Raw genomic sequence first — 27898 nt, forward strand, 5'->3', positions numbered from 1 at the left:
CAGGATCTCAGGCACCAAAGCACCACCTCCCTCCTGTGCACTGGAGGGGCTGCCTGCTGCCCTGACCACCCGGTACTGTCCTGGCCTGGGGGCGTCTGCAGGGCGGCCACAGTGGTCGCCAAGGCACGTTCAACCCCCGCTCAGTGGCCGGCGTATTGATGGCTCAGGGCTCTGGTCTCCAGCCATGTCCTCCTCGCCCCCTGCCTGGGCCCAGCCCAGAGTGTCCAGCAGGGGAGGCAGAGCCTCTGGTTCAGTGCCTTTGTCCTGGGTGTGGGCCTAGCCCTGTGGGGACCCTGAAGGGCCATGCTGAGTTCCACCTGGGAGCAGCTCCTGCAGGTCACGGGGACACATGTGGGTCCACACGCAGGCAGTGTGGCTAGCGCCCCATGCACCCAATCTCTGGCACCCAGAGAGAGAGAGGAGGCTATGTGTGGACCTAGAGTGTAAGGGAGGACCGGGCGACCTCAGCCTGGGAGGGTTCGCAGGGGACAGGCACACTCGGTGAGGGGCTGGCCTGGAGCCCAGCATTTCTGGAAGCGGCCACTGCAGTGGTGCCGTGAAGGTGCTTGAACCTCATCGGGGCAGGATCTGTGCTGGCCTTTGGGGTGTCCGGGGGCCCAGGCCCAGGCAGGGGAGCCCTGCTCTGACGACCCCTCCCCCCCAGGGCCGGACAGGCCTCGCCCGTGCCAAGATGAGCGTCACCTCCTGGTTCCTGGTGAGCAGCAGCGGCATGCGCCACCGGCTCCCCCGGGAGCTCATCTTCGTGGGGCGCGATGAGTGTGAGCTCATGCTGCAGGTGAGTGTGGGCACCTGGGCTGGGGTGGGGGCGCTGGGCAGGAAGGCGCCCCCCCACTTGCTGCGGGACCCCTGGGGAGGAGGCCCGGGTGTTTCCACTTGGGCCCTGGGCCCATAGCGGGGCTCGGGGGCCTCGGGGGCCTCGGGTGGGTGTGTGCACTCGTGGGTGAGGGTCTCTGCCTCTGTGTATTGGACCGTTTCTGATGGGGAGGTGCTATTGGATTCTGAAGGTGTCGGGGCCCACCTTGCGAAGGTGCCTGAAAGCAGATCCGTCCACTTCCTTGTTGTCCGGGGGCCCCAACAGGGCCGTGAATCAGGGGGCCACAGGGTCAGCTCTGACCATCAGAGCTGTCCAGTGGAAGGCTAGTGCCCTGGGGTGGGGGGTGGGGGCCTTTCTCAGGCTCGAGAGGCTGGCAGGGCACTAAGTGCCAGGACACCAGGCACTCGGCAATCGGGAATTTCTCTCTGGCCCTGAGTTTGGGTTGAGCCAACCTTGGCTTCCATGGGGTGCACGTGTCCGGCTCCTAGGGATGAGGAGGGGAGGGGGCGGGGGACTTGACCCTGTAGGGCCCACAGGGTTTCCCTACCCTCGTGGGGTGATTGAGTCAGGTTCCCTGCAGCCCTGACCCCTCCCCAGCGTGGCACCTGGGTCCCTGTTCCCAAGCCCTCCAAGCTCCACGCTCCCACTGTGGGACTCTCAGGAGGTGTCCTAGGTGGGCTGCACTGCCCGGTCCAACCAAGCGGCCCACTTGGGTGCAGGGTGAGACCCCTCCTCTGTTCCATGTGCAGCCCTGGCTGCTGCTGCCCACTCAGTCCCTGGGATGCATGGGGCTTGGGCTGCAGCCGGGGGTCCGAACCATGTGCATGTCCACGTCCAGACACCCTGACTTCCCCCCAAACGTCCTCTAATTTGCCTGACTCCAGACCCAGCAGGACCCGCCCTTGTTTGTTCGGTCTTTTCAGTATCTTTGATGTAGAGCAGTCTCTCCCTTTTTCTCTTTGCTTCTTGCCTTTGGAAGTCGGTGGGTCTGTGCAGGGCTGGGTATACATTTGAGGCCTTGCGGGCCACACGCCTCCATCACAGCCACTCAGCTTTGCTGTTGTTGGGAAGACAAACGGGTGCGCCAGTCAAACTTTGTGGATGTCGATATGTCCATTTCATATCATTTTCACCTGTCGTGAAAGTTTTTTTTGTTTTTTGTTTTTGACCACGTAAACTGTAAAGACTGTTCTCAGGCCACGTAAAGCAAGCAGAGGCCGTAGGTCGCACCCCCCCCCGGCCTCCTGGGGTGGCCGGTGCGGGGGTCTTGATGTGGCCGGTGGCTCCCTGATGGTGTCACGTGACACGACCTCTGTTGTCTGTCCACTGGCGAGAGATCCACAGGGGTCACCACATTTGGCCCTGACCCCTGGCAGGGAGTTGTGTGTTCCCTGCTGTGACTGTGCGGCTTGTCGATGGCCCTGCCCGTCTACCGGGGTGGCTGGGAGGGCCTCTCGTAGGAGGTGGCACTTGATGGAAGCCTGTGAGCGCTGGGGGCCCAGCGTGCTTGCTCCTCCCTGCCCGCCGGCTCTGTGCCCTGCACCAGGCCCTCACCCTGCCTGCTTCTCTTCCCAGGGGATGGGCCGGGTGTGCAGCGTGAGTTTGGGGTCCAATTCCTAGTTTCTGGGCCGATCAGTGGGGAGCCCTGAGCAGGGTGGAGGCAGGGGGGATCCTCAGCCCTCCATGCTGGGCTGGCCCTGGCCTGGGTGCACCTGCGTTTCTGCCTCAGGCTGTCCTGGGCAGCGTGGCCGTGTCTCCATCACACGGGGAAACTGAGGCTCAGGGAGGTCACGTAGCTGTAGAGTAGGTGTGGGAATGCCGCCCCCACCCAACGCCTCCCCCCTCCAGCCCACCTGCCCCTTGCTCAGGACGCCCATCCTCTTGCTGTGCTGTCCTGCCAGCCCCCTTCACCCCGTCCTCTTCTGTGGAGCCCCTGCTAGGGAGTTCCTCACCTGCACACCACAGCCTCAGTCCCCATGCCACCGCCCAGCCCGAGTCCCCACGCCACCGCCCGGATGGCCACTGCACACGCCGCCTCCCCACCACAGCTTCTCCCTAGGATGGCAGCTCCAGGCTCCCGGGCCTCTTGGTGCCTGCCTGGCGGCCCCTGCAGCTTTCCCACTTGGCCTGGGCTCTGGGTGTACGAGACCTCTCCCTGGAGGTCCTGTCCACACCCACAGCCTCAGTTTCCACCTCTGCTCACGTGATGCAAATGGTGTCTGTCACCGTGCTGTCCCCAGTCTCCTGTGTCATCAGCTCCTGGGCATCTCAGAGGCAGGCCTAGCCTGGTGCTGAACAAACCCCCTTCTCCTCCGACCCCGCCAGGTGTCCAGGGGCAAACCCCGACCTTCTCTCTCCCTCCCTCATGCCTCAGGCATCCCCGAGTGCTGCTCCCACCCCCACCTGGGTGCAGGGACAGGTACCCCCGGCCACTAGGCCTCCTCGGGGCCGCAGCCTCTCCCCACCTGCCTGGCTTTCCGGGATCCTCCACGCCCGCCCCATCCCCACCCTCTCCCTGCCACGTGCTCCCGGAGCACCCGGGCCTGCCCTCTGTGTGTCCTCGCGTCCATTCCCACATTTGTCACTCGATGGTCACTGGCCCCACGCTGGAGCCTGGGGTCTCCGTTCCAGGGCTGGGCCGCCCACAAACACATAAGCAGGAGCCAGGTGACCCCCCAGGAGAAAAACCCAAAGGCGGCACCGGGTTTGGGACGGGGGGCTCTGGGGCCGACTGGACACGGCGACGTGCTGAGAGCTGAGGAGTGGGAACGTGGTGGGCGGTGCTGGCGGGGGTGCTGGCGGAGGCAGGGGGCCTCGCCCGGCGGGGAGGGGGAGGCAGTGTGGCGGGAGGAGACGAGGCTGGGGAACAGGGGCCGTCCAGGAGGCTGTACCACAACCCAGGCAGGAGCGCCCACGTGCGGACCTCTGAGGGGCGGGGGCAGGGGCGCTGTGTCCCAGAGGCAGAGTCGCCAACCTGGCCCCGTGCTGCCACGCTCTCCCGACGGGCCGCCCACTCGCCGGGGTCCTGGCCCCCAGGGCGAGCCTGGCACAAGCTGGGCCAGTGAGGACGTGAGCGGGGACACGGGCCCAGGTCTGCCTGGTGCCCGAGCCCAGGCTGCCTACTGTGGCTCCTGCCCCTGTGTCCCTGGGCTCTGGTGCAGGGCGTGTGTGTGTGTACGTGTGTGGATGTGCATGGGCGAGTGCCTGTGCGTCGGCACACGTCTGTGCACACATGTGCGCACACAAACACGTATGCGCACAGGTGCATGTGTGCACACGTGTGTGGATGTTGTACATGTCTGCGTGTGTGTGAGAGAGAGAGAGCCTGTGCATGTTTGTGGCAAGGTGTCTTCTCTGCCTTCGCCTGGTTTGCCACGTGGGAGGGGAGACAGCTGGGATTCATCTGCACGCATCCTTACCCGGAAACCACGGCCCGAGAGACCCAGCTCAGGATCCCCCTGCACACACACAGGCCATGGACGCTGTGGCCCCGCTGGGGTGGCGCTGGGTGTGAGCTGGCAGGAGGGTGTGCCCAGAGCCTGGGGTTTGGGCCGCTGCCAGATCCTGGGCGGGGCTTTCACTCATGGAGGGCGCCAGACCCAAATTTTGGAAGCACATCTTTATTCCGTTTTAAAGTGACTACAAACAATTAGGTCCTTTTCCAAAACTCCGTGTGTTTGGAGCCTCTTAAAGCTATTTTACGTGTCTGTGCCCCATCCGCTCCACTTGCCACGTGGCCTGCTTTGTGTCCTTTTAAGTCTTGAGTCCTGCCTGGGCCAAGGGGCCACCTCTCCCTCTGGCGTGGGCTTCCAGCCTCTGGGCACCTGGGCTTGGGCCGGGAGGGAGGGAGGGAGGGCTCTGGCTGCGGGACCCTCCCTGCCTGTGCCCAGGGCTCCTGGCACTCTCGGCCGTCTGGGGAGGGGGTGGGGCAGCCCAGGCTCTGGGTACAAGCGTCGGGGAGCCTGGGGCTGAGCGGCGGGGGGCGGGCAGGGGGGGTCTTGCTGGGAAAGGGAAGGTAGGCACCGTGAGAGCGTGGCCCAGGAGAGGGCACGGTACCTGCAGAGGCAAAGCGTCTGGCCAGCAGGCAGGCGGGGGCAGAGAGGCGAGAGGGAGGCCTGGGGAGATGCAGGCGGGGGGGGGGGGCGCAGATTGAGGGGTGCTGACCAGGAAGGCCAGCGGGGGTCGCTGCCTGGGGCTGAGGGCGTGTGGCCAGAGCAGCCGGGTGGGGGTGTGGTTGGTGGCCTTCCCCAGGGAGGCTGAAGGGCCAGGCGGGCAGGGAGGAGGAATTGGGTTTGGCCAGGCTGGGCTTGAGTTGGAGGTCTGAAGCTTGGAGAGGGAGGGAAGGTGTTCAGGCCGGAAAGGTCAGCCCAGAAGCCCCTCTAGGGGGCTACACCTCGGCAAAGGTAGTGGCCAAGCCTGAGGCACAGAGTGCCCTCCTGCTGTCGTCCACCACGTCTGCCTCAGGCCGAGCAGAGCCCCCGTCCCGCCACATCCCGGTGTGCAGCCACCAGCAGCCCCTCTCAGGCCCGCGGTTCCCGGGAGCCTGATACCCGGCCATGTGGAGGGCAGAGTCCGGCCCCAGTGGCATCCAGGTGTTGGGCAGGGCTGAGGTGGGCCGGTGGCTGGGCACGGAGGGGGCGCAGGAGGACGGGAGCCCCCAGCCCCTCAGTGAACCCAGGCCTCCCAGCTGCCGGGCTGGACTCTAAAGAATGCCCGACCCACGGGGCCACCAGAGGGGCAGCTCCCTGGCCTGAGGTGGGGCGAGCCCAAGCACGCAGGTCCCTGGGACACCTGCTGATCCTTGTCTAGGCCGCCCGGGGCCTGGGGAGGCTCTGCCAGCACCTGCAGCCGGGAGACCGAGGCCCAGAGGAGGGCGTGTGGGCCCCCCCAGTGTGCCCTGCCCCCACCCTGCCTGGGCCGGGACAGCGGGAAGGACTGGCTCGGGCGGGGACCAGCGGGGGAGTCCAGTGGAGGAGGTGGTGCCCACGTCCGGGGCACAGGCTGCGGCCAGGGTGGCCCGGAGCTGTCTAGCTGTGGGTGCCGACTTTGAGGAATTCGGGACGGGGGAAGAGATGAGGCCGGGGGCGCGGGGCAGGGGGTCTCAAGGTCAGACTCACCTCGCCAGAGACCCGTTGCTTTGGGAGGCAGGTGAGTTGGCACTGGAGCCCCGCCAGGATCAGCCCTGGGGGCTTCCCGGGGAGGGAGGCCCGTGCTTCCCCTGGCTCATGGGGGTGGCGCTGGGGCAGACGGCTCTGGGCTGGCCTCTGTGTCCAGGAGGCCCCGGCTGGCCCCGCAGACTCTGCGCCCCCCTTGAAACCTCCCCTGCACCCCTGCTCACTTCTGGAGGACCCAGGGTCCGTGGCAGCATGAGGTGTGGGCCTGCAAGCCCCTGCTGGGCCCCCACTGCAGCAGCATCATTGTGCATTAGGCCAGCCTGAGCCCAGGAGAGGCTGGAGCCCTCACAGCCCTGCCTGCTGCAGTCTCCTTGCCAGGTCCTGCCCTGGCACCTCGGCCAAGCGGTGACCCCACCCCACCCTGCTGTGCGCTCCTGTCTCTGGGTGAGGGAGGCCCAGCCCTGGGAGCTCCAGTCCTCGGGGGAGGGTATTGGGCCCTCCCCCCACCGGAAACTGGCCATTTCTGGATAGTGCCGGAGGGGCTGGGTAGGTGGAAAGAATCAGAGAGAAAGTGGCTCCGTGGAGGTGGCCGCTGGCTGGGGGAAGGGGTCTGGGCACTCGCCTGTGAGAACTGAGAAGGTGGTGGAGGGTGGTGATGCAGGGACTCAGGTGCTGGGTCACCCTCCCAAGGGCCGGGCCATCCTGTCCCAGGCGGTGGGGAGTGAGTGTGGGTCTCGTCGTTCCCGTGACATGCTCTGGAAGTGGGGGTCCTGGGTGTCTCGTGGGAGCCCTGCTGGGCAGGTACTGTCATCTGCCCAGGGCTGGGCCCCAGCACCCCACGGTTGGCCGGTCCTGCCGGTGTTCCCTGGGGCTGCCCCAGGCCTGGGCTCCTCAGGTGGTGGGGGAGGGATGCAGCTGCCACCCAGACACACGGGGCCTCCAGCAGTGAGGGCAGCGGGCTGGGCGGTGGTGATGTGCTCTGTGTCAAAACTGCCCGCCCCCTGGCTGGGCAAGGCGGCTCGTGCTGGCGGTGCCTGATGCAGCAGAATGTGGCCCTGTGGCCCTGTCCCTGCCTCTCTGTCCCTGGAGTGGAGGGGCTGTGGCCCTCCAGCTTGACTGTGTGAGGGAGCTGGGTGACTGTCCTTGGGGAGGGGTCCTGCGTCGGCTGGTGGCCAGGGCAGAGCTGGAAGTGCTCGGGGCGGAGCGACCTGCATGTGTTGACGTGCGTGTAGCATCTGGGTGGCAGGGTGTGCTCAGGATGTGAGCCCTGTGCACGCGAGCAGGAGGCAGTGGGGTCTGAAGCATGTCACGCGTGTGTGCGCATGTCCGTCACTCCGGGAGGTGTGCGCTGTGGGCCAGGCTGGGCGGGGGGGGGCTCCCCCTGAGCATCCACAGCCCTTTGATCCTGCCCCCACCGTCCAGCCTGGCCTGCCCTTGGGAGTGAACAGCGTGTCCCAGATCTTCCGAGCATTCCCAGCCCCTCCCACGCTGACCCCGGAGCAGTGGCTGGGATGGCAGGGGGGGCACGGGCCTCCTGGTGCCGTGGAGGGCTGGTCACAATGGGAGGGGCCCGGGAGGCAGACTGGGGCAGGAGGAACCCCGTGGCCAGGACGGCTGGCCGGGTCAGGCCTGGGTGGGCTTTCTGGGGCACACATGCTTGAGGTGCGGAGGCGTGGGTGGGACCTCGTGGGCTGCGTGGCCAGGGGCCTGGTGGTGGTATTGTGGTCGGGTGGGGGAGTGTTGGAGAGTGGGGAGCGGGGCCTCCTGCGGGGTGCCTCTACCTCCTGGGCCGCCTGGCCCGATCGGCCACCCGAGGGTTTCTGTGTCTCCCCAGTCCCGCAGTGTGGACAAGCAGCATGCTGTCATCAACTACGACCAAGACAGGGACGAGCACTGGGTCAAGGACCTGGGCAGCCTCAATGGGGTGAGTGCAGGCCTTTGTGCTGGCCCCACCCCTCTTCCCAGCCCATGGCTCCACCCCCTCCATGGTCCTCCCCCTGTGCTGACCCCACCCCTGTTCATGGCCCCTCCCCCTGTGCTGACCCCACCCCCGTTCATGACCCCGCCCCCTGTGCTGACCCCACCCCCGTTCATGACCCCGCCCCCTGTGCTGGCCCCACCCCAGCTCCATCCTCACCCTGGCTCCGCCCCCTCATCACGGCCCCACCCCTCTGCTTTGTCCCCACCTGGCTCCCACCAGGACCTCCTGCTCTGGTGGCCTCCTTGGGAGGGCTCCCACTGGGTAGGGCCTCTGGGAGGTGGGGCTGCCTGCTGGGTGAGGAGGGCAGTGGTCCCTCAGGTGGGAAGGGAGGCAATGCGACCTCCTGCAGGCTGGGAAATGGGGCTCCTGTGATGGATGGGGCTATGCTGGGGTACCCTGTCCTAAGGGGTATATGTGAGCTCTTCTGTGAGTTGGGGGCAACAGGGACAAGGAGGTGACCAAGAGGAAGTTCCTGGCTGCAGGAGCAGAGAGGGGTTCAGGTGGAGGCAGGGCGGGAGGGACAGGGCGGGGCTCTCTCCAGGGTCCAACACCTGTCTGGGTGCCTTGTTCTTTCTGTGTTTGGTATCCTGCCCTGGGAGGCTGTTTCAGTAAGAAAACAAACCACCAGCCTCCACCCCCTTATACCAGCTGAGCAGGGCCCTTCCCCCCTCCCTCCCAGCCTGTGAAGTCTGGCCCCCTGCGTCCTGAGCTGGGGGTCCCACAGCAGCCTCAGGCTGGCTCTGCCTCTGCCATGTGAGCACTCCAGCAAGTGCTGGGTGCCGCCCCCCGGTCCCCCGCAGAGTGCCCCCAGCCGAGGGTCTCAGGCTCTGCTGGGGTCTCTGCCCCCTGAGCCCCTCCTCCCTCGGCACCCCGTCGCCTGAATGGGCTGCACAGTCTGACCGGCCTTGCCCCGGGGCCACCCTGTGGGTGTGCCTCGCCGCTCCCGAGGGCTTTGGGGGCTGGGGCCGGCACGAAGCTCTGTGTGGATGAGAGAAGGGGCCGTCTCACAGGGGTGTCCGTGGGTTCAGTGCTTGAGGGGCTGTGTCAGGGTCCCTGGGTGCTGGGTGGGGTCTGGCGCCTCGGCCCCCTCGGCCGGTCCTCCTGCGGCCGTCTGTCCTGTGGTCCCGTTGGGGTGTGAGGCTGGTGCACCCGTGCTGGGGGGACGGTGCCGGGCCCAGAGCAGCACCGGAGGGCCTGGTGGTCCTCTTCCGGGGCCTCCAGAGTCGTCGGCCCGCCTGCCCTGGCTCACCTCCCGCCACCTGCCTACTCCGCAGACATTCGTGAATGACGTGCGCATCCCGGACCAGAAATATGTCACGCTGAAGCTCAACGATGTCATCCGATTCGGCTACGATATCCTTCCGGGGGCGCCCACCCTTCCTGGCCTCCCCCTCTGTCCCCAGGGCCTCAGTCGCCCTGTTATGCTGGAAGTGGGTGGGGGCCTCAGGGGGTTAGAGGCAGGAGGGTGAAGCCCGGGCTAGACTCCGGCCTGAACTCCAGCCCCTGCCGCCGCCTGCCCCTCAGCCAAGGCCCCAGCCACAGACATCATCTGCCCGCCCTCGGGGCTGAGCTCACACAGGGCCCGAGGAACGGGAGAACTTCCCCGGGACCCGGAGTCCTGGTGTTTCTGGGCGCCTCCTAGGCGTGGCTTTCTGTGCTCAGGACGTGGGTGATGGGGACCATGCCTCTGCCCTGGGCAGCCGGGGACCCGTAAGTGTGGCAGGAACGCATCCTCTCCTCCATCCGCATTCGCCTGGGCACACCCGTCGGCGGGTGTGGGCCAAGCGGCTGGCTGAGGCCCTCCCCACCCCTGAAACCTCAGGAGGCCCGGGGCTGAAGGGTGGTCCGGGACGGGAGCTGGAGCTGGACGCATGTGGCATGGCCTCTGAGGCCCTGCTGGGCTCCTGGGCTGAAAGTGGGGTGGAGAGCATCCCCGCGGACCTAGGGCACGAGTGTGCAGTGGCCTGGAGCAGCCTCTGTCCTGTCCCCTGACCGGGGACAACACGGCCTGTGGGCTGTCCCTGCAGTGTGGACGCAAGGCCAGTGCACACACGTCGGGGGGAAGCTTGCAGGCATCTGCACCAGCCCTCCGCCCGGCCCGCGTTCCCTCTTCACCCACCGCGCCTGGGAGCAGGGGATGCTGTCCGAGGGCCCCGCCCCCTTTCTGCCCCCTCTTCTCCTTAACGCGCTGTCACATTCCAACATGTACGTGCTGGAGCGGGTGCAGCACCGCGTCCCTGAGGAGGCGCTCAGGGTCAGTGCTGGTGCTTGGCCTGGGGCCCCTGCATCCCTGTGTCCCCATAGCCCTCCGCTTCCCACTGCCCATCTCCCCCAGGCCTCTGGGCCACCGTGCGTCAGCCTGGTTTGGCCTGCCCTGCCGGATGGCCCAGTCGGGCAGGTGGGGAAGATAGTCATGCGCCCCACCCCGCCCCACCCCCGGCTGATGCAGTCACGGAGGCGGGTGTAGCTGGAGCCCCAGAGGAGGCTGCTTTGCCCAGCAGGAGGGGGTGGTTGGGTGGGAGGGAGGGCCCACCCGGCATCTTGGGTGGCTAGCAGGGGGCAGCCTTTGGGGACAGCCTCGTGGGAGGTCCTGGGTGAGGGGCACCCTCGAGCACCCTTCCTTCAGCTGGGGCTCGAGGGTCCCAGTGTCGGTCACGGCAGGTGGAGCCTCTCCTTTCCCCTGGCTCAGCTGTGCAGGAGTCACATGGAGCAGGCTCGGGGGACCCTGCCCAGAGCCTCACCCAGGAGCCCCCCGGCGGGGGGGTGGGGGGGAGGCTTAGTCCCATTTTCCAAAGTAACCGTGGGCAGCACAGGGAGCGTGGGTGGCCTGCCTAGAGTCACACAGCCAGTGAGGGGCAGGGCCGGTGACCGCCGAGCTCAGCCAGGTGGGACCCAGCACGCACGCACGCATGCACACGCACACACGCACACGCACGCATGCACGCGCACGCGCACACGCACGGACAGGCTGCTGCTCCCCGCCTCCCACTGCTCCTGAGGGCTGTCCCACCCCCTCTCTGGAGGGGCCTGTGGGTGGCAGTCTCCCCTCTGACGGCTACTGTCCACTCCCTCCTGGAAGCTTGTGGACCTGAGGATGCCCCCAGCCTTGGGTGCGGCCCCCAAGCTTCAAGCCTCGTGACAAGGGCAGGTCTTAGGCTGTCTGCTCCGCGAGGGTTGTGAGGGAGACCTCATGCCACTGAGGGGCGGAGGAGAGGCCAGGCCCCCCCCTGGGCGGGGGCGTCCTCGCGAGGCAGCCCCCGCCCCTCACCCCGGCCGCTGCCAACAGCACGAGAAGTACACCAGCCAGCTGCAGGTGAGCGTCAAGAGCCCGGCGCCCAAGAGGGGCGAGGCTGTGCCGGAGCAGGCGCCTTACTGCGAGGCCGCGAACCCCAGGCCAGAGAGGGGGGACCGGAGATCGGGGCCAGGTAGGATGGTGTGCAGAGGGGTGCGGGAGGGGCAGGGGTGTGCACACAGGCCTTGATCCGCCTCACCCAGGAGCTGGCCTTTCGCCCCTGCACCCGGACATACACACGTTCCCCTCCCCGCACAGCCCCCAGCGTGTGTGCCGGCGTTCCTGAACCGCTGTAGAAACAGCCACCCATGCAAACCCACATCCCTGCCCCATGTGGTTCAGTCAGACTGCAGTGGCTCTCAGCCCCAGGTCACCTATTAGTGACCGGAACCATTTACAGGCCCTGGGGGAGAGGCCAGCCCTGGGTGGGGCTCGCTGCTGTCCTCCCGCCCCTCTGTTGGGCAGGCCCTAGGGGCAGAGGGCCCAGGCCGGGCTCGAGGGATTGCCTGCCCCAGGACCGCAGTGCTGAGGACAGTGCAACCCCAGGAACGCGCCTCCCTGGAACAGCCACCCCATGGGGAGGTTATCACTGCCGTTGTCACCCGCCAGGGTTGCAGAAATGGGGCTCAGGGTGGCTGGCCAAGGTTCTGGGCAGCTGCAGATCTGAGCTGGGAGGTGGTGCCGGGGCCCCCTGCAGACCCTAGCATCTTCCCCAGCTCCGGGTCTCCGCCTCTGTCTGTGTTGGGGCCACAGGGACCCAGGGTCCAACTCTCCCTCTGCAGAGGCGGCGGCCTACCGCACACCCCTGTACGGGCAGCCCTCCTGGTGGGGGGAGGACGATGGTAGCAGCCCGCCCGAGGAACGGCGCCAGGACGAGCCCGACACGGGTAAGTCCCGGAGGGCAGCCTGCTCGGCAGGTGCCCTCTCGGCGGGGCCGTGGGCGGGGAGAGACGGCGCCGATGGTCCTCGCAGAGGTGGGTGGGGTGAGGGTGCCACCTTTGAGCACGTGCCTGGCCTGAGCACGTGTTCCCCCACAGAGCGGCCCAAGGAGCTGGCTCAGCAGGACAGTGACCTCGTGGGGACGACGGCCGCCTTCCGGGCCCCCGCAGAGCCGCAGGGCTACTCGTTCCGGCGGGAGCCCAGCTACTTCGAGATCCCCACCAAGGAGGCCCCCCCGCCGCGGGCCCCAGAGGTGCCGGCACACGAGGCGCCCACCAGGGATGCGGAGGCGGGCGGGGGCAGTGTGGCCCCCGTGGTGCAGAGCCACGCCTGCTTCACCATCGAGTTTGACGACTGCAGCCCCGGCAAGGTGAAGATCAAGGACCACGTCACCAAGTTCTCCCTGCGCCAGCGGCGGCCCCCTGGCAAGGAGCCCACACCCATCGAGGTGGTCTCTGCGGAGACCAAGGTGGCCGACTGGCTGGTGCAGAGCGACCCCAGCCTGCTGCACAGGGCCGGCCCCGCCGACGACCGGCACAGCACCAAGAGCGACCTGCCGGTGCACACGCGCACCCTGAAGGGTGAGTGCGTGGCTGCCTGCCCTCGCCTCGGCGGCCTCGTCCCCCTGGTCTGTTTACGTTGCCTGAGAGCCGCCTGCCCGTCGGGGGCCGTCCGGCGTGGTCCTGTTGCTCCTCTGGGCCACGTGCGCTGGCTTCACGGTGGGGCAGTGTGTCCCCGACCCCCGGGTGTTTCCTTTCCCTTGGCCTCATGCAACGGGCCCCCGCCCCCTCCAGGCCACAAGCACGAGGACGGCACGCAGAGCGACTCGGAGGACCCCATGGCCCAGGCGGCCGGGGCAGCTGGGGCCCCCTCGGAGGCCGGCGGGGAGCAGGTGCGGCTCCAGAGGCAGCTCAGACGGGACCCCCAGGAGCTGCTGCACGGCCAGCAGGCCTTCGTCATCGAGTTCTTCGACGAGGACACGCCCCGCAAGAAGCGCTCCCAGTCCTTCACGCACACGCCGCCCGGGGACTCCAGGCCCGAGAGGCGCCGCGGCCCCGGGCCGGCCGACAGGGACCGCCCAGCCACCGCTGCCCCGGCCTCGGCCCGGGGGGCGGGCGGCAGCTCGGGGCCGCAGCGGGCCAGCTCGCTCAAGCGGGAGAAGGCGGAGGAGCGGCTGGGCGGCCCCTCGCCCGCCGCCCGGGCCCCTGCTCGCCCTTTCGGCAGCGTGGGGCGCCGCTCCCGCCTGGCCCAGGACTTCATGGCCCAGTGCCTGCGGGATGGCTCCCCGGCTGCCCGGTCGGGCCCCGAGAAGACCCCCCCGACGCCGCCCGCCCCCCTGCTACCCCGTGGGCCCAGCCCTGTGGCCCCCTCGCCGCCACCGCCACCCCCTGCTGACCCCCAAGTAACGAAGGCACGCAAACAGGAGGAGGACGACAGCCTCAGTGACGCGGGGACCTACACCATTGAGACGGAGGCGCAGGACCGGGAGGTGGAGGAGGCCCGCAGGATGATCGACCAGGTGCGCGTGTTGCAGCGGGCGGCCTGGGAGGCCGGCCTCGGGCGTGGGCTCTGACCTGCTGCCCGACTGTCCCTCCCGGCAGGTCTTCGGGGTACGGGAGTCCCCTGAACTCTCCAGAACGTCCTCGGCCACCTTCCGTCCAGTTATCAGAGGGGACAGAGACGAGCCTGGTGACGGAGTGGCCCAGCGGATGGCCTTGCTGCAGGAGTTTGCCTCGCGCCCAGTGGGCGGGACCCCCCCGGTGGAGCTCCAGGTGTGTGGGACTGAGCCCAGGCACGTCCCTGGGGAGGGACTGGGCAGGGAGAGGACAGTGTCTGGGCCGGGGCCCTGGTCACTGCGTCCTGTATGCACTCGAAGGCCCTGGTCCTGCCCGAGCTGTGGGCTCTGGGCCCTGGCGCCCATCTGTGCAGAGGGATCAAGGGTGCCTGGGTATATGTGTTCATGGGCGGGCCTTGGCTGAGTCTGGGGGGCGGGGACCGCTGACCTCCAAGCCACTGAGCCGGGCTGAGACGTGGGTAGTTACGTCAGGGTCCTGCAAGCCCGGTGAGGCCACGGGGGCCCTCTGGCTGCTTCTGTTGGGGGGCAGGTGGCAGGCACGGGGATGGTGTGGGGGCCAGGTGTTGGGATGGGCCGCCTCGTCAACCTCTCCGTGGGGCTCCTGTCTCTCCCTGCCGTGGACACGCTCCTGCCCTCCTCTCCGTAGGGCCTCCCAGTACCAGGATCCCCCGGGGGTCAGAAGTGGGTGTCCCGCTGGGCCAGTCTGGCCGACAGCTACTCGGACCCAGGCCTGTCAGGTAAGTGGCTCCAGTGCCGCAGCAGGGAGGGGGTAGCCTGAGGCCGCCAACTAGGCAGATACGAGCGCTCGTCACTGTGCCCGGGGGTGGGCGCCAGCTCCTCGTGTGGGCCCGCGGGCAGCGCTCACTCTAACCAGCCCCCTTGTCTTCCAGACGACGGCCCCGGGCGCAGAGCCAGAGAGCTGGAGGGGGCCCTGCCTGTGCGCCAGCGACGCCTGCTCCCACAGCTGCCCAGCGGCAGGGCGGACGGCCCCGCTGGCCCCGAGGCCACCAGGAAGAGCGGGCCGGGGCCGCCGGAGCTGGGCAGCGAGCAGGCCAGCCTCCTCTTGGGGCAGGAGGACCTGGAGCCCGACAGCCTCAGTGACGCCAGTGGGTCGGACGGAGGCCGGGGCCCTGAGCCAGGCGGGGGCCTGCAGGAAGAAAGACGCGGGAGCCCCCAGGAGGGACTGGCGTGGACGAGGGGCCGGTGCTCACCAAGGGCCCCTGGGGAGCCGGCCCCCACCTCTTCCTTCTCTGGGGACCAGAACGGGGAGGGGGCCTTCCCCAGGAAAGCGACTGTGGCTCCAGGGCAGGTGGAGGGCCCAGGGCGGGCAGCCCAGCCCAGCCCCCCGACACGGGACAGCGTGTACGTCAGCACCAGTGGGAGGATGGTCATCCAGCTGCGGACAGGGCCGTCCCCGGAGCCTGAGGGCCCCGCCCCAGCCGCCCCCAAGGAGGCCCCGGCGTTCGTCCGGCAGGAGAGCTTCACCAAGGAGCCGGCCAGTGGCCCCGCAGCTCCCGGCCAGCTGCCGTACATCCGCAGCCACCCCCTCCTGCAGGACCTGGCCGCGGCCCGGGCCTCACGCGTGGACCTGCACTCTCAGGACACCCACCTGATCCTGAAGGAGACAGAGACGGCGCTGGCCGCCCTGGAGGCCAGACTGCTCTCCAAGTCCGTGGAGGAGCCAGAGGGTGAGCTGGGCGGCGCCCCTGGGCCGCCAGAGGACTCCCTGTCCGGGGACTCCGATGTGGACACGGCCAGCACCATCAGTCTGCGCAGCGGCAAGCACGGGCCCAGCCCGCAGCCCCCGGGGCTGCAGCAGGAAAAGCTGCCGTCCCCGCCGGCAGTGCAGGACGCGGGGGGCGTCGGCCCGAGCAGCGCCCGCGAGCGCCTCTCAGAGAGGCAGCGTCGCCCGCTGGGCCCAGCGGACGCGGGCCGCGGGGAGCCAGCAAGGCGCCTGGCCGCACGGCGTGGCCACGGGCCCCGAGGGTCTCTGGAATGGCCCGATGAGGAACGAGGCTCCAGCCTTGCCCACCTGCCCGGTGTGGACACGGTCACTTCTGACCATGAGACCTCCGGGGCCGTGGGGGCAGGGCGGCGGGGGCCTCGCCGGAAACCCACGGCCCCACCGCCGTCGCCTCCCGCCCGGGAAGAACAGAGCCGCGGCTCAGCCGGCCTCCAGAAGGTGCAGCAGGCGCTGACCCGCTCCAACAGCTTGTCCGCCCCACGGCCCACGCGGGCCTCCCGGCTGAGGCGGGCCCGGCTGGGGGATGCCTCGGACACAGAGGCCACAGATGGCGAACGGGGGCCCTCGGCCAACCCTGAGCCGGCGGGGCAGCCGGCTGCCGAGCAGGCCAAGAAGCTGTCACGCCTGGACATCCTGGCGATGCCCCGGAGGCGGGCCGGCTCCTTCACAGGGCCCAGCGACTCGGAGGCAGCCCCCACCCGCGCCGGCTTCTCCGGCCGCAGCGTCGAGTTGTACTGCGCCGGCCGCAAGCCCGCCGTGGCCGAGGCTCGGGCCACCGCCAGGAAGGCCGCCAACGCCACCACGGTCCCCCGCCAGCCCTTCAGCAGGGCCCGCCCGGGCAGCGCCCGGTACTCCTCACCCAGTGAGTGTGGGGAGCGGGAGGGTGGCCCTGGGTCCGGTCGGCACGGGCGGTGTGTCTGCAGATTCCTGGGCATCGGCCTTGCACCAGCTACGGGGCCCCCAGTCCTGGCCCTGGAGGAGCCCCTTTTCCCATCGGCGGGTGCTTCTCCCCCCGACACACACGCATACACGTGCGCCCGGGTGTGCACGGGTGGCGGGCCTCCTGCAGCCCCCAGGCGGTCTTCGTGTGAACGCAGAAAGCCTCAACCATCTCCAGCCTGGAGGGGCTGCCCCTGACTCGCAAGCAGGCCTGGGTGACTGCAGACGGGGGGCGGGTCCTGCTCCTTCCGGGGTTTGCGGACCCCACGTGTGCAGCAGGGAGGGACGGCTGCTGTGGCACACCGGGGCCGGCTCCTGCCGGGGTGGATGTGGGCATCCCTGCAGCCAGGCTTGCCTTGCCGGGGGACTGACCCATCCTCTGAATGAATTGGTTTAAGGTGTCAGCACTGCTGGTCCAGCCCCATGCTGCTGCTTCCATACCTGCCCCAACCCCTGACCCCTCCCACACCCACGGCCTTGGAGTTCGGGCCCCTCCCTGCCTGCCAGGTCTTCAGGGGGCCAAGGTGGCATCTGCCCCATGGCCACACCTGCTTGGTGGGAACCCGCTGCCCCACCCTTCCTTGTACTGTGCACGTTTGCGGCCGCCACAGGGGCTCAGCGCAGGGGTGGGCGAGCAGTCGGGGCTGAGGCCGCGCAGGTACAGGGAGGGGCTGCGGTGGCTGAGCTGGGTTCTGACCATGGGCTGTGTGCGGCCACATGTACGGTCCAGCCCAGGGCCATGGCTGATCCACGTGGAGTGGCTTACCCCCCACCCGGGGTGTCTGCAGGCACCAATTCCCAGTTCCCTAACCCTAACCAAGGGTGCTGGTTCCCGCCTGATGGGCACAGACCCCTCCCCCAGACCGTGGCCCCAGCCACTACCAACCAGCCATGACCCTGGGCTGCTCCACAAGGGCCCATGGACACGCCAGGCTGCCCGTCTGTGCACGTGCTTCTGGGCTGGCAGTGGCCTTGCAGTCCCTGGAGCCCAGCAGCTGCTGGTGCTTCAGCCAAAGGGCGTCTGAGTGCGGGGGTGCCAGCCGCAACACAGCTCATCCTGCAGCACCGGGCCCTTGCCTGGAGGGACCTCAGGGCTGCCGCAGGTGCTGAGGGCTGCTCTGTTCTGTTCTTGCTTTTGGAACCAATTCACTCACCCGAGACGTGCGTCGCCGGCAGCAGGGCTCGGATTGCACGTCCACATCCGAGGAGGAGTATGGCTCCCACCACGGCTCCCCCAAACACGCCCGCCCCCATGCCTCAACAGCCACGCAGACCCCACGGGCTGGCAGCTCTGGCCGGGCCCAACCCCGGGCCCCTGGCCTCCGGGACACAGATGACGAGGAAGAAGAGCCCGACCCTTATGGTTTCATTGTGCAGACGGCCGAGATTGCTGAGATTGCCAGGTGCGTGGTGCCAGTTGACAGCACGAGCTGTTGATCCACAGGGTCCCTCTCCTTGGGACTGGGCTGGGGGTTTAGTTCCTAAAAGGACTTGTGAAATGCTTGTCAGGGGGGTGGATAGGTGGGTGGATGGGTGGATGGATGGATGATGGTTGGGTGGATAGATAGATGATGGACGGTTGGGTGGACGGGTAGTTGGATGGACACTTGCGTGGATGGATGATGGATGTTTTGAGTGCATGATGAAGGGATGGATGGGCAGTTGGCTGGGCAGTGGGTGGTTGGATGGATGGATGGTTGGGTGGATGGATGATGGACGGTTGGGGGCGTGATGAATGGATGGATGGGCGGGCAGTTGCACGGGTAGTGGGTGGTTGGATGGATGGATGCAGATCTGCCCAGAAGGGTGGGGGAACCTCTGGTACAGGAAGGTCTTCACCAAGATTTTTGTTAAAGATGAGCTCCTTCATGCAGTCCTTCAGTGGAAGGCTCGCCTCCAGGTTGGGCGCTGGAAAGGGTGGTGCAGACGTGGCAGGGAAGGAGAGTGGTCGGTGCTGTGCTGGCCTGGCACTGCAGGGCTCGTGGAGAGGGCAGGAGGTGAACGGCTGGGGCTGGTGAGTGGTGAGTTTTGGTACCAAGGATGCTGAGCTTGAGCCGGTGAGGCACCTGGAGGGAGGTGAGCAGGGAAGGTGGCTTCTAGGACAGGGGCCCACGTGGGGGATGGAGGTGTGAGCGTCATCAGCATGAAGACGGTGACCAAGGCTGCGGGCGGTGTGAGGACGTGGAGAGCATGAAGAGAAGAGGGCTGGGGACAGAGCTCTCGGGACACCTGGTTGGGGGCGGGCGTTGGAGGGAAGTTGCCTGTGCAGAGTGATGCTTGGGAGGGCGCCGAGGGGTCGGCCACGGAGACGGGGTGTGGGGCTCTGGAGGGGGGCGCCGCACCTGGGTGAGGGGAGGGGGTGGAGGTGGAAGGAGAGGAAGGGGGGGTGGGGGCCCCCGGGGGCTTCCCGAGCGGGCGAGCGTGAACACACCAGCGTGCAGGGTGCAGAGGACAGAGGGGGCGGAGGGCGGGGCTGGCCGGGGGCAGGCACGGGGGCAGGGGCACGGGTCACCAGCAGTTCGAAGGGGGTCCTTCTGTGGTTTTGATGTCGGAAGGGTGGCACCAAGTCGGGGACCCCTATCTTGATGGGGCCTGGGGCAGCCCTTGGTGGGAGGCAGAGGCCAGCCAGGGAAATTTCTCCAGCTGTGCCCAGCACCTGTCGGGAGGGGCTGTAGTTGCCGCCGAGAGTGGACGGGCACGAGGGCCGGCTGGGGGGCGCCCTGAGCAGAGCTGGGACAGCTGCGTGCGGAGACCTGGCCCTTAGTCCTTGGTGGGTCCTGGGGTCCCGTCCCTGGAGTGACTGCAGGCGTTGGAGGGCTGAGGGAGCCAGAGGCCGGAGCCTGTCGCCCTGCCCTGAGCCTGGCCAAGGGCTGGAGTAGTGCAGAGTGCGCCGGCTGTGGGGCTGAGGTGCTCCGAGGGCGGGCGACGGAGGCTTTCGGCTCCAGCCCTGGGGCTTCACGGGCAGTCTGCGGCAGGGAGCTGGTCCCCAGCTGGCCTGTGCCCTTTCCTGGGCGGCCCAGGAGCCTCTCAGGGAAGCGTGTGTTACCGTCGTCAGGGCGGAGGGGACGGAGGTCTAGGCTGTCTCTGGGGCTGCAGGCTTGGCCTCCCTGCCCTGTGGAGAGTCCCTGGCCTCTGGGCCTGCCTGGCTCTGACCCTTGTCAGTGACTCTGCCTCCGTCTCCCTGCCTGTGGAGCGGGGCTCCTGTGGCCCTGGTGGCCAGAGGAGCAGTGGGTGTGGCCAGAGGCGCAGTGGGCGTGGCCAGGAGCCTGTGGGTGTCTCTGCCCACCCTTCCTCCCAGGGCCCTGCCCCAGCACCCCCCCACCTTCAGGGGGTCGGGCGCTGAGGCGCCCAGTGGGAGTCCCTCTAGCACTGCTAGTGGCTGGTTGGGTGTAGTTTGGGCCAGGCTGGAGGCTGTGTACCCCTGGCCCTGCCCCTGACCCAGTGGCTGCCTCCTGGGAGGGACCCCCACCCAACCTGGGCAGGGGGGAGTGGGGCTTCTGCCTGTGTGGGGGGGTAATGTCGTGTCCCGTCTGGCTCCGGTCCCCACACTTCCCTGCACTGAGGCTGGGTCCAGGAGGACCCCGCAGGACCTGCCTTCCCTCCTGCCGCTGCAGGCTGAGCCAGACGCTGGTGAAGGATGTGGCCACCCTGGCCCGCGAGATCCACGATGTGGCCAGAGACGGCGACTCGCCGGTATGCCCGGGGCCTGCCCACAGCCCCTCTCGTGCCAGTGCGCCCGGCACCCCCGCCTCCACCATCTCCGCCCGCGAGGAGGTGAGCCTGCCCTTGGCAGCCCCTTGCACGCCCAGGTGGGGGGCTGTGGCTGTGAGCCCTCCCCGGGGCCACACCCGTGCCCAGCACCACCCCCCACCAGCCACCCTGAGAGCGCGGGTCCGGCACCTGCTCCACGAGGGTGGGGCGCCCAGGGACCCTGAGCGGCCGGGCGGCGTCTGCTCTGTCCACGGCTTGGCGGGCGCCCCGCCCCATGGGCCACAACCCTGCTCCCCACCCCCCTGCAGCTGGTGCAGCGCATCCCCGAGGCCAGCCTCAACTTCCAGAAGGTGCCGCCCGGCTCCCTGCGCTCTCAGGACCTGGACCAGAACATGAACGACCGCTGCGAGGACACCCTGGCCGGCAAGACGCGGCCTCGGAACCGTGAGGAGGCAGGTGCCCCTCCCCTCGGAGAGCCCGCTCTGGGCTCTGGGCCGCGTCAGGGCGTGGAGGGCACAGGGCTTCCTGGAGCGTCCGGGCGCCGGGCTGATGCTGGGTCCTCGCAGGTGATCTTCGATAACCTGATGCTGAACCCCGTGTCCCAGCTGTCCCAGGCCATCCGCGAGAACACGGAGCACCTCGCTGAGAAGATGAAGTGAGTCGGCCCACGTGCCCGCTGGCCAGTGAGAGCCCCTGGGGGACGGGACGGGGAGCCACCGCTGCTTAGCGGACACCCAGCCTGAGGCCCTGACACGGGTACAGACATGTGCCTGTGCGCCAGGACTGTGCCACGTGTGCATGCACGCACACACACGCACACATGCGCGTGTGGTTTGGCAACCAGACCCTGGGCCTGGGAGGGCCAGAGCCCCCAGGATGACCCTCCTCTCCCTCCCTGCCCCCTCCTTCCTCCCAGCCCTCCCCACATTAGGCCCAGAGACAGGACACTGGGACCGGCCTGCCCAGGTCCTGCTCCAGGCCTCAGTTTCCCCTTGTGCACAGGAGGGGCTGGCCTGGACCTCCCCATGGCTGGTGCGGTGGCTTGGGAGGGTGCCACGCCTGGGTCTCTTGGTCACTGTCCTCTGCCTGTTCCCACCCCTGCCCCTCGGGGCACAGGATCCTCTTTCAGAGCACAGGGCGAGCCTGGGAGGACCTGGAGGCCAGGATCAACGCGGAGAACGAGGTGCCCATCCTGAAGACATCCAACAAGGTGAGGGGCCCCTCTGACCCCTGGCCCCCCACCAGCCCGCTTGGCTGCAGGGAGACTGGGGGGAGCTGCCCGAGCCCGGGACCCCGACTCCTGCCCCTGGAGCCCCAGGGAGAGGCGAGCGCTCGGGGGTCCGACTCCATCGGCCTCTTTCCTGTCCGCCTCCAGGAAATCAGCTCCATCCTGAAGGAACTGAGGCGAGTGCAGAAGCAGCTGGAAGGTGGGTGTGGCCCAGACCCGGGGGGGCTGCACTGGTGCCTCTGGCCATGCAGGGTAGCGGGGCGCAGGTGGTGGGAGGGCTGGCGGGGGCCTTGGTGGAGCCTGGCTCACACCCACAGCTAACCGGCCGGCCTGACCCTCCCCACTCCCCCGCCAGTCATCAATGCCATCGTGGACCCCAGTGGGAACCTGGACCTGCTGACCGGAAACCGGGGTTCTGCGGGCTCGGCCCAGCTCGGGAGAGGCCGGCCGGCCTCCCAGAGTCCGTCCTCACCCCCCTCGGCCCCGCCGGCAAGGAGCTTCCCGCAGCGGGCCAACTGCGGGACCCCCGGCCTCCCGGACCCCTCCTTCCTCCCCTCCTTCCTCCCTGACACGGAGCGGTTCCTGATCTAGGTGGTGGGGCCGGGCGGCCTCCCCACACCCTGGGCCTGGACCGTTCACCACAAAGACCCCCACACGTGCCATAACCCCGTGGGTGCACAGGCCCCCTCCTCAGCTCCCAGCGCCCCCCCAGCCCCGCTGGCCTCCTGGCCCAGCTCCCGCTGTGGCCGATGCCAAGGGCCAGTGTCCGGGCGTGTGCCCAGCCTCCTCTCCATCGCTGTTACTTTGTCGTTAGCTTTCAAGGAAGGAGTAGTTTGTGCCGTTGCAGCAGCCTTCCCGGCCTGGAGGGTCCCGCCCTGCCTCGTGGGCTGGGGGACACGTGCGTCCCCGCCCTGTCCCTCTGTGCTGGCCGGGACCAGGTTGGGGGAGAGGACCCGGGCAATGTGGTCTTTCAGTGCCAAACACAGAGCAGGGCAGTGGGGAGACGCCTCGGGACGCCCCGGGACTTGAGGCGGCAGAGTGTGGGCTGGGCGGGGCGATGGCAGCTCCCAGCCGCCCCAGAGCCCGGTGGCCCGGGGCGGGGACGCAGCCTGTGGGAACATTAGTGGCGGGAACCCCACTGCTTCGAGCCTTTGGTGCCAACACAACTGCCAAACTCACTTGAGCGCGTGGGCCGGGCGCTGTGCACACAGGCACGAGCGCTCTCCAGGCACACCTGCGCTCACACGAGCCCAGGCTCAGCCCCGACGCGGCACATCCAGGGAGGAGGGAGGCAGGGCCCGGCCCCTGGCTTCCGGTGGTTCTGGGCCAGACGGAGGAGAGCGATTAACCAAAGTGGCCCAAAACCGGGCTTCGGAAGCTCCCTGGACAGCGTGCCCTCCCCCCGCCCCCCTCCTCCGCTGTCCTGCGGACTCTGTGGGCATTAATTGGGTGCCTCCCGGGCCTCTGTGCTCCAGGTCCTGTGTGGGGGGGGGGGTAGGGACAGCCCCCCAGGAACAGTTTTATTTCTCAGGATTCTTTCAGCTGGGAACGTGCCAGGCGAGCAGAGCCCAGCCCCCTCCTGGGGGCTGATGTTTCCGCAGCCTCGAAGCCAAAGAGCCCACTGGCTGCGGCAGGTGGGGCTGGGGTGCCCCCACCCTGCCTGGCACCTGTGCTGATATCGATTGCGGGACAGGACCGACTGCGGGGGCCGGGGTCACCGAGGCCGGACCAGAGGCCAGCAGGCGCGGGTCTGGGGCCGCGGTGGGTGACGCGTGTGTCGGTGTTTACATTTAGCTGATGTGGAGCCCCATGCCCGGGCCCTGTGCCCCCTCCCCGATGTGTACGTGTGTGAGTGGCAGTGGGGTCCGCGGCCGGCCCCGTCCGCGAGCCTGCTGTGTGCACACGGAGGAGGTGCTGGTCCTGGTGCCCCGCCCCGCACGCCCCGCGCAGCTGCCCACAGCCTGTCCCCCAGAAGCGAGCAGTGGCCGTCCGTCCACCGCACTCCCACCCGCACCCCCGCGGTCATCGCCGCACAGTTTTTTTATTCACAAGTTCATGCTCCTCCCCCAGCCTTCGCCTTGGGATTGGTAACTTATTTGTCTGGCTTCTTGGAGGCACCTCTGTGCATTTTGTCCTCAGGTGGTCTTATGGATGTCTTTCAGAAAATGGTTATTTTATATGATTTGTCATGGAATTTGTTCTAATAAATCATTCTTCTGTCACGTGGCAACATGCTGGCATTTGTCGCCTTGGCCTTATTTCTCCAGTGGTGGTGTTTGGTGTGGGGAGGGGGTTCCCTGCCACCCCTGGGTGCTCAGCCCAGGGGTCTCCCTTCCTGGGCTGGAAATTCCCATTTGACCCCCAAGACCGGCACGGTGCGATGCAGACATGCTGCCACCAGGGGGAGACCTAGGCAAGAAAGCAAAGCAGGGAACTTTCCGGAGGTTTGCTCCTCAAAGACAGAAAAGTTATTTTTTTCAAGCCGTTCAGTGATGCAGCATCCAAGAGCACCCTATAAAACAGGCCACCCCGTGTAGACGTAGCACAGAAGGGGCGCAGGCACTGTGTGCTGGGGCCCAGCTGCTCCCAATTCCTTCTCCCTTTTTATGGCTTCAGAGGGGTCTGAGGCCTCACCCGCCCTGGGGTGACGTCACACCACCTAGTCCTTCCAGCCCAGGGGCGATACTGTCCCCCACCTCCTGCTACAGGGAGGACCCAGAAGCAAGAGGGACAAGGCAGCAGGAGCAAGCGTCCCGCCCCAGAGCCTGCTCACAGGTCACTTGGCCCGCCGCGCAGGAGTCACTTGTGCCCGAGCAGGTCCCCACGCCTGCTCTGTCCCCACAGAGCTCTGTCCTTGCACACATCGTAAACCCCAGAGTCAGCTGTCAGTGTTTTGTTTGTTTGTTTTTTGTGGTATGCATGCCTCTCACTGTTGTGGCCTCTCCCGTTGTGGAGCACAGGCTCTGGACGCGCAGGCTCAGCGGCCATGGCTCACGGGCCCAGCCGCTCCGCAGCACGTGGGATCCTCCCGGACCGGGGCACAAACCCGTGTCCCCTGCATCGGCAGGCAGACTCTCAACCACTGCGCCACCAGGGAGGCCCTCAGCTGTCAGTTTTAAAGTCCATTTGCCCTTTCCCTGCATGTACCTTTGGTATTCTACTTTGCCTCCTGCATTTCCATGTTTCCCTCCTTGATCATTTTCCAAAAGACCTCCACTGCGTTTGTTTTTAGTGCAGGTTTGCTGTGATGAGATGAACGCCAAGGAATATACTCAGCTGGATTTGGCTCAAGGCTGTAGTTTGATGACCTCTGGCCCAGGCCACAGGTCCATCCAAGCTGGGAGTGCTACACAAATCTGGGACATCTGTAGGGGCTACACTCTCTGTGTCAGGATAGAAAGGCAAAAATCCACCTGCCTTCAAACTTTTTAAAATGTATTTATTTTATTTATTTATTATTTTTGGCTGCGTTGGGTGTTCGTTGCCATGCATGGGCTTTTTATAGTTGCGGAGAGTAGGGGCTACTCTTCATTGCAGTGCACAGGCTTCTCACTGGTGGCTTCTCTTGTTACAGAGCATGGGCTCTAGGCACGTGGGCTTCAGTAGTTGCAGCACGTGGGCTCAGTAGTTGTGGCTCGCGGGCTCTAGAGCACAGGCTCAGTAGTTGTGGCGCACGGGCTTGGTTGCTCTGCGGCATGTGGGATCTTTCCAGATCAGGGATCGAACCTGTATCCCCTGCATAGGCAGGCAGATTCTTAACCACTGCGCCACCTGGGAAGTCCCTGCCTTCAAACTTGAAGAAACCGGTCTGTCTCTGCCCCAGCTTTGGATTAAAAAAAAAAAAAAAAAAACCCAACAAAAACCCCCCAAAACTCTCTTGTGTAAAGGATGCCGAAAGGAGAGCCTTAGGCCCTGCCTGGTATAAGTGGAAGATAGTGGAAAATGGGTTAAACACACATAAGTGAAGGAGAAACGCAGCACCCCGTCCTGTAGGTCCCCACAGACTTGCAGAGAGGCAAGCTCAGGCGGGTACTGACGGGCCAGATGCACTAGAAAAAGGCATCAGGGAGGGTATTAGCCACACTTCACTATCTGTAAGTTGATGCTTTATCATCCACCTGAGGGCCTGTTAGCCATCACTAAGCAAATGAAGACTCGCCTGGGTACCTGGAGTCCCCACACAGCCTCCAACTATACGCCCGTCACACTCACAGCGAGCACCAGCTTCTGGGGTGGGGTGCCCTTCAAACATAACTGGCCCATCCTAAGCCTGCCTGCCCTGCCTCACCCCCCGTTCCCGCAGAAACCGCAACGAAGGCACTTCCTCACAGTTCGCCGCCTGCCTTGCGACCGGCCCAGCACTGCCCTGGGTGCCCTGTGGGGCAAGCTGTCCTCTCCCCGTGGAGCTGGGAGCATAGGTGCAAACTACCAGGTATAAAATGAGTAAGTTACAAAAATGTGATGTACAGCACAGGGAACTATATTATAATAACTTCATATGGAGTGTAATCTGTACAGATATTGAATCATTATGTTGTACACCTTGTAAGTCAACTACACCCCAACGGAAAAAAAACCAGGGAGACAGACCAGATCCCTGAAGATCTCTGTGCCCTCAGTGGGAGGGGGTGGGGCAGACGCCGTCTGAGATCTCCCACCGCAGGGCCTCCTGGGTGAGTAACAGACTCGTATTAAGAGTTCCTGGGTCCAGGACTCGAGGTCAGCTTGTTCGTTCATTAATCCAACTTGGAAACATTGCACCAGCATCTTCCAAACCTACAGAAAGAAAGAAGAGCCGTGAGCGCCACCGACGTGTGTCTCTTCTCAGTTTCCTTTGTGTCATGTGGGCCTGGGGCTCAAATTTATATATACAGCCCCAGACGGGTGAAGAACCTCCAGGATGAGTGATGTATTCAAAGTGGTTCTAGGTTGGTCGCCATCCTGGGTTCCCACAGAAGCAAATGCAAATCATGTCTGGAGAAAGGCCTCTTCAGCCCAGGACCCTCCATCGCCCCACAGTACGTCTAGCCCAGGACGAATTCCTGGTCAAAGGTCATAAAACACACCATGAGCAACACCAGCATGAAATAACAAATAAAATTGTATTGGAACTTCCCTGGCGGTCCAGTGGTTAAGACTCCGTGCTTCCAATGCAGGGGGCACGGGTCTGATCCCTGGTAGGGGAACTAAGATCCCACATGCCATGCAGATTGGCCAAAAAAAAAAAAAAAAGATTAGAAAAGAGCAAAAGAATATAAACTATAGCCAGAGTTGGAAAAGCATCACATTGAGAATGATAATTACTCAAAGCTTTGTAAAAACCTCAATAAGAGAATTAAATAATTAGACACAGCTAAAATAAGAATAAGTCAGCGGGGACTTCCCTGGTGGCGCAGTGGTTAAGAATCTGCCTGCTAACGCAGGGGGACCTGGGTTCAAGTCCTGGTCCGGAAAGATCCCACATGCTACAGAACAGCTAAGCCTGCGCGCCTGAGCCTGCGCTCTAGAGCCCGCGAGCCACAACTACTGAGCCCACGAGCCGCCACCATTACTGAAGCCCGTGCGCCTAGAGCCCATGCTCCGCAACAAGAGAAGCCACCGCAATGAGAAGCCCGAGCACCACAACAAAGAGTAGCCCCCACTCGCCGCAACTAGAGAAAGCCCGCATGCAGCAACGAAGACCTGATGCAGCCAAAAAATAAATAAATAAAGCTTATAAGAAAAGAAAAGAATAAGTCAGTGATGAGAAAGACGAGAGGAAGTTATCCAAATGCAATGCCCAGGAACATGGAAGTAGAAGCTATGAGACGGGTTGATGGCAGAGAGGACTGCGTGACAAAGTGGAACATGTCTGCCTGGCGTTCCTGACGGGAAAGGGGAGAACAGGGGAGAGGACGGATTCACAGAGGGAACAGAGAGGAGTTTTCCAGACCTGGGAAAGACACGTGCTGTGGGTTGAACTGTGTCCACCAAAACGATGTTAAAGTCCTAACACCCAGGACCTGCAAATGGGACCTTATTTGGAAATGGGGTCTTTACAGATGATCAAATTAAGATGAAGTCCTGTGATGGACCCTAATCCAATATGACTGTGATGGACCCTAATCCAATATGACTGGTGTCCTTAGAAAAAGGGAAATGTGGACACAGAGACAGATGTGTACAGAGGGAAGATGACGTGAAGACACAGGGAGAATGCCATAGACAGGCCAGGGAACCCCAGGGGCCACCAGAAATTAGGGGAGAGCCTGGACCAGACTCTCCCTCCTGGCCTCAGAAGGAACCAACCCTGCCGACACATTGATTTGGGTCTCTTAGACTTCAGAACTGGGAGACAGTCCATTTCTGCTGTTTAAGCTGCCCAGTCTGTGATACTTTGCTACAACAGCCCTAGCAAACTAATACAACATGTATCCACGGCTACAGGAAGCATAATGTATGCCAGGATAAAAGGAAGAAAAGAAAATTACACCTGGTTACATCATGGTAACAGACATCGACGAGAATCTGCTAAAAACAAGCAGAGCAAAGGAGTCCTT

At 65.6% G+C, this 27898-nt stretch overlaps 1 protein-coding gene across 2 annotated transcripts; it reads left to right on the top strand.

Moving 5' to 3' along the window:
• Positions 1–691: 691 nt before the first annotated feature.
• On the top strand, positions 692–23599 carry CEP170B (centrosomal protein 170B; the record flags this gene model as incomplete). 2 transcript variants are annotated; one of them, XM_079700636.1, is made up of 18 exons in its annotated part: positions 692–796; positions 7784–7873; positions 9205–9283; positions 10126–10184; positions 11217–11355; positions 12005–12109; positions 12260–12742; positions 12956–13680; positions 13763–13933; positions 14384–14474; positions 14628–16343; positions 17580–17823; positions 20035–20194; positions 20440–20583; positions 20698–20786; positions 21248–21341; positions 21507–21558; positions 21715–23599. In XM_079700636.1, the coding sequence occupies 18 exons, from the start codon at positions 692–694 to the stop codon at positions 21948–21950; spliced, it is 4782 nt and encodes a 1593-aa protein (XP_079556762.1). In that variant the 3' UTR covers positions 21951–23599. The 2 variants fall into 2 exon arrangements, with proteins under 2 accessions (XP_079556762.1, XP_079556763.1); XM_079700637.1 differs by having other exon boundaries at positions 17685–17823.
• Positions 23600–27898: the final 4299 nt, after the last annotated feature.

The sequence above is a fragment of the Hyperoodon ampullatus genome (genome assembly GCF_949752795.1).
Source record: "Hyperoodon ampullatus genome assembly, chromosome: 3".
NCBI lineage: Eukaryota > Metazoa > Chordata > Mammalia > Artiodactyla > Ziphiidae > Hyperoodon > Hyperoodon ampullatus.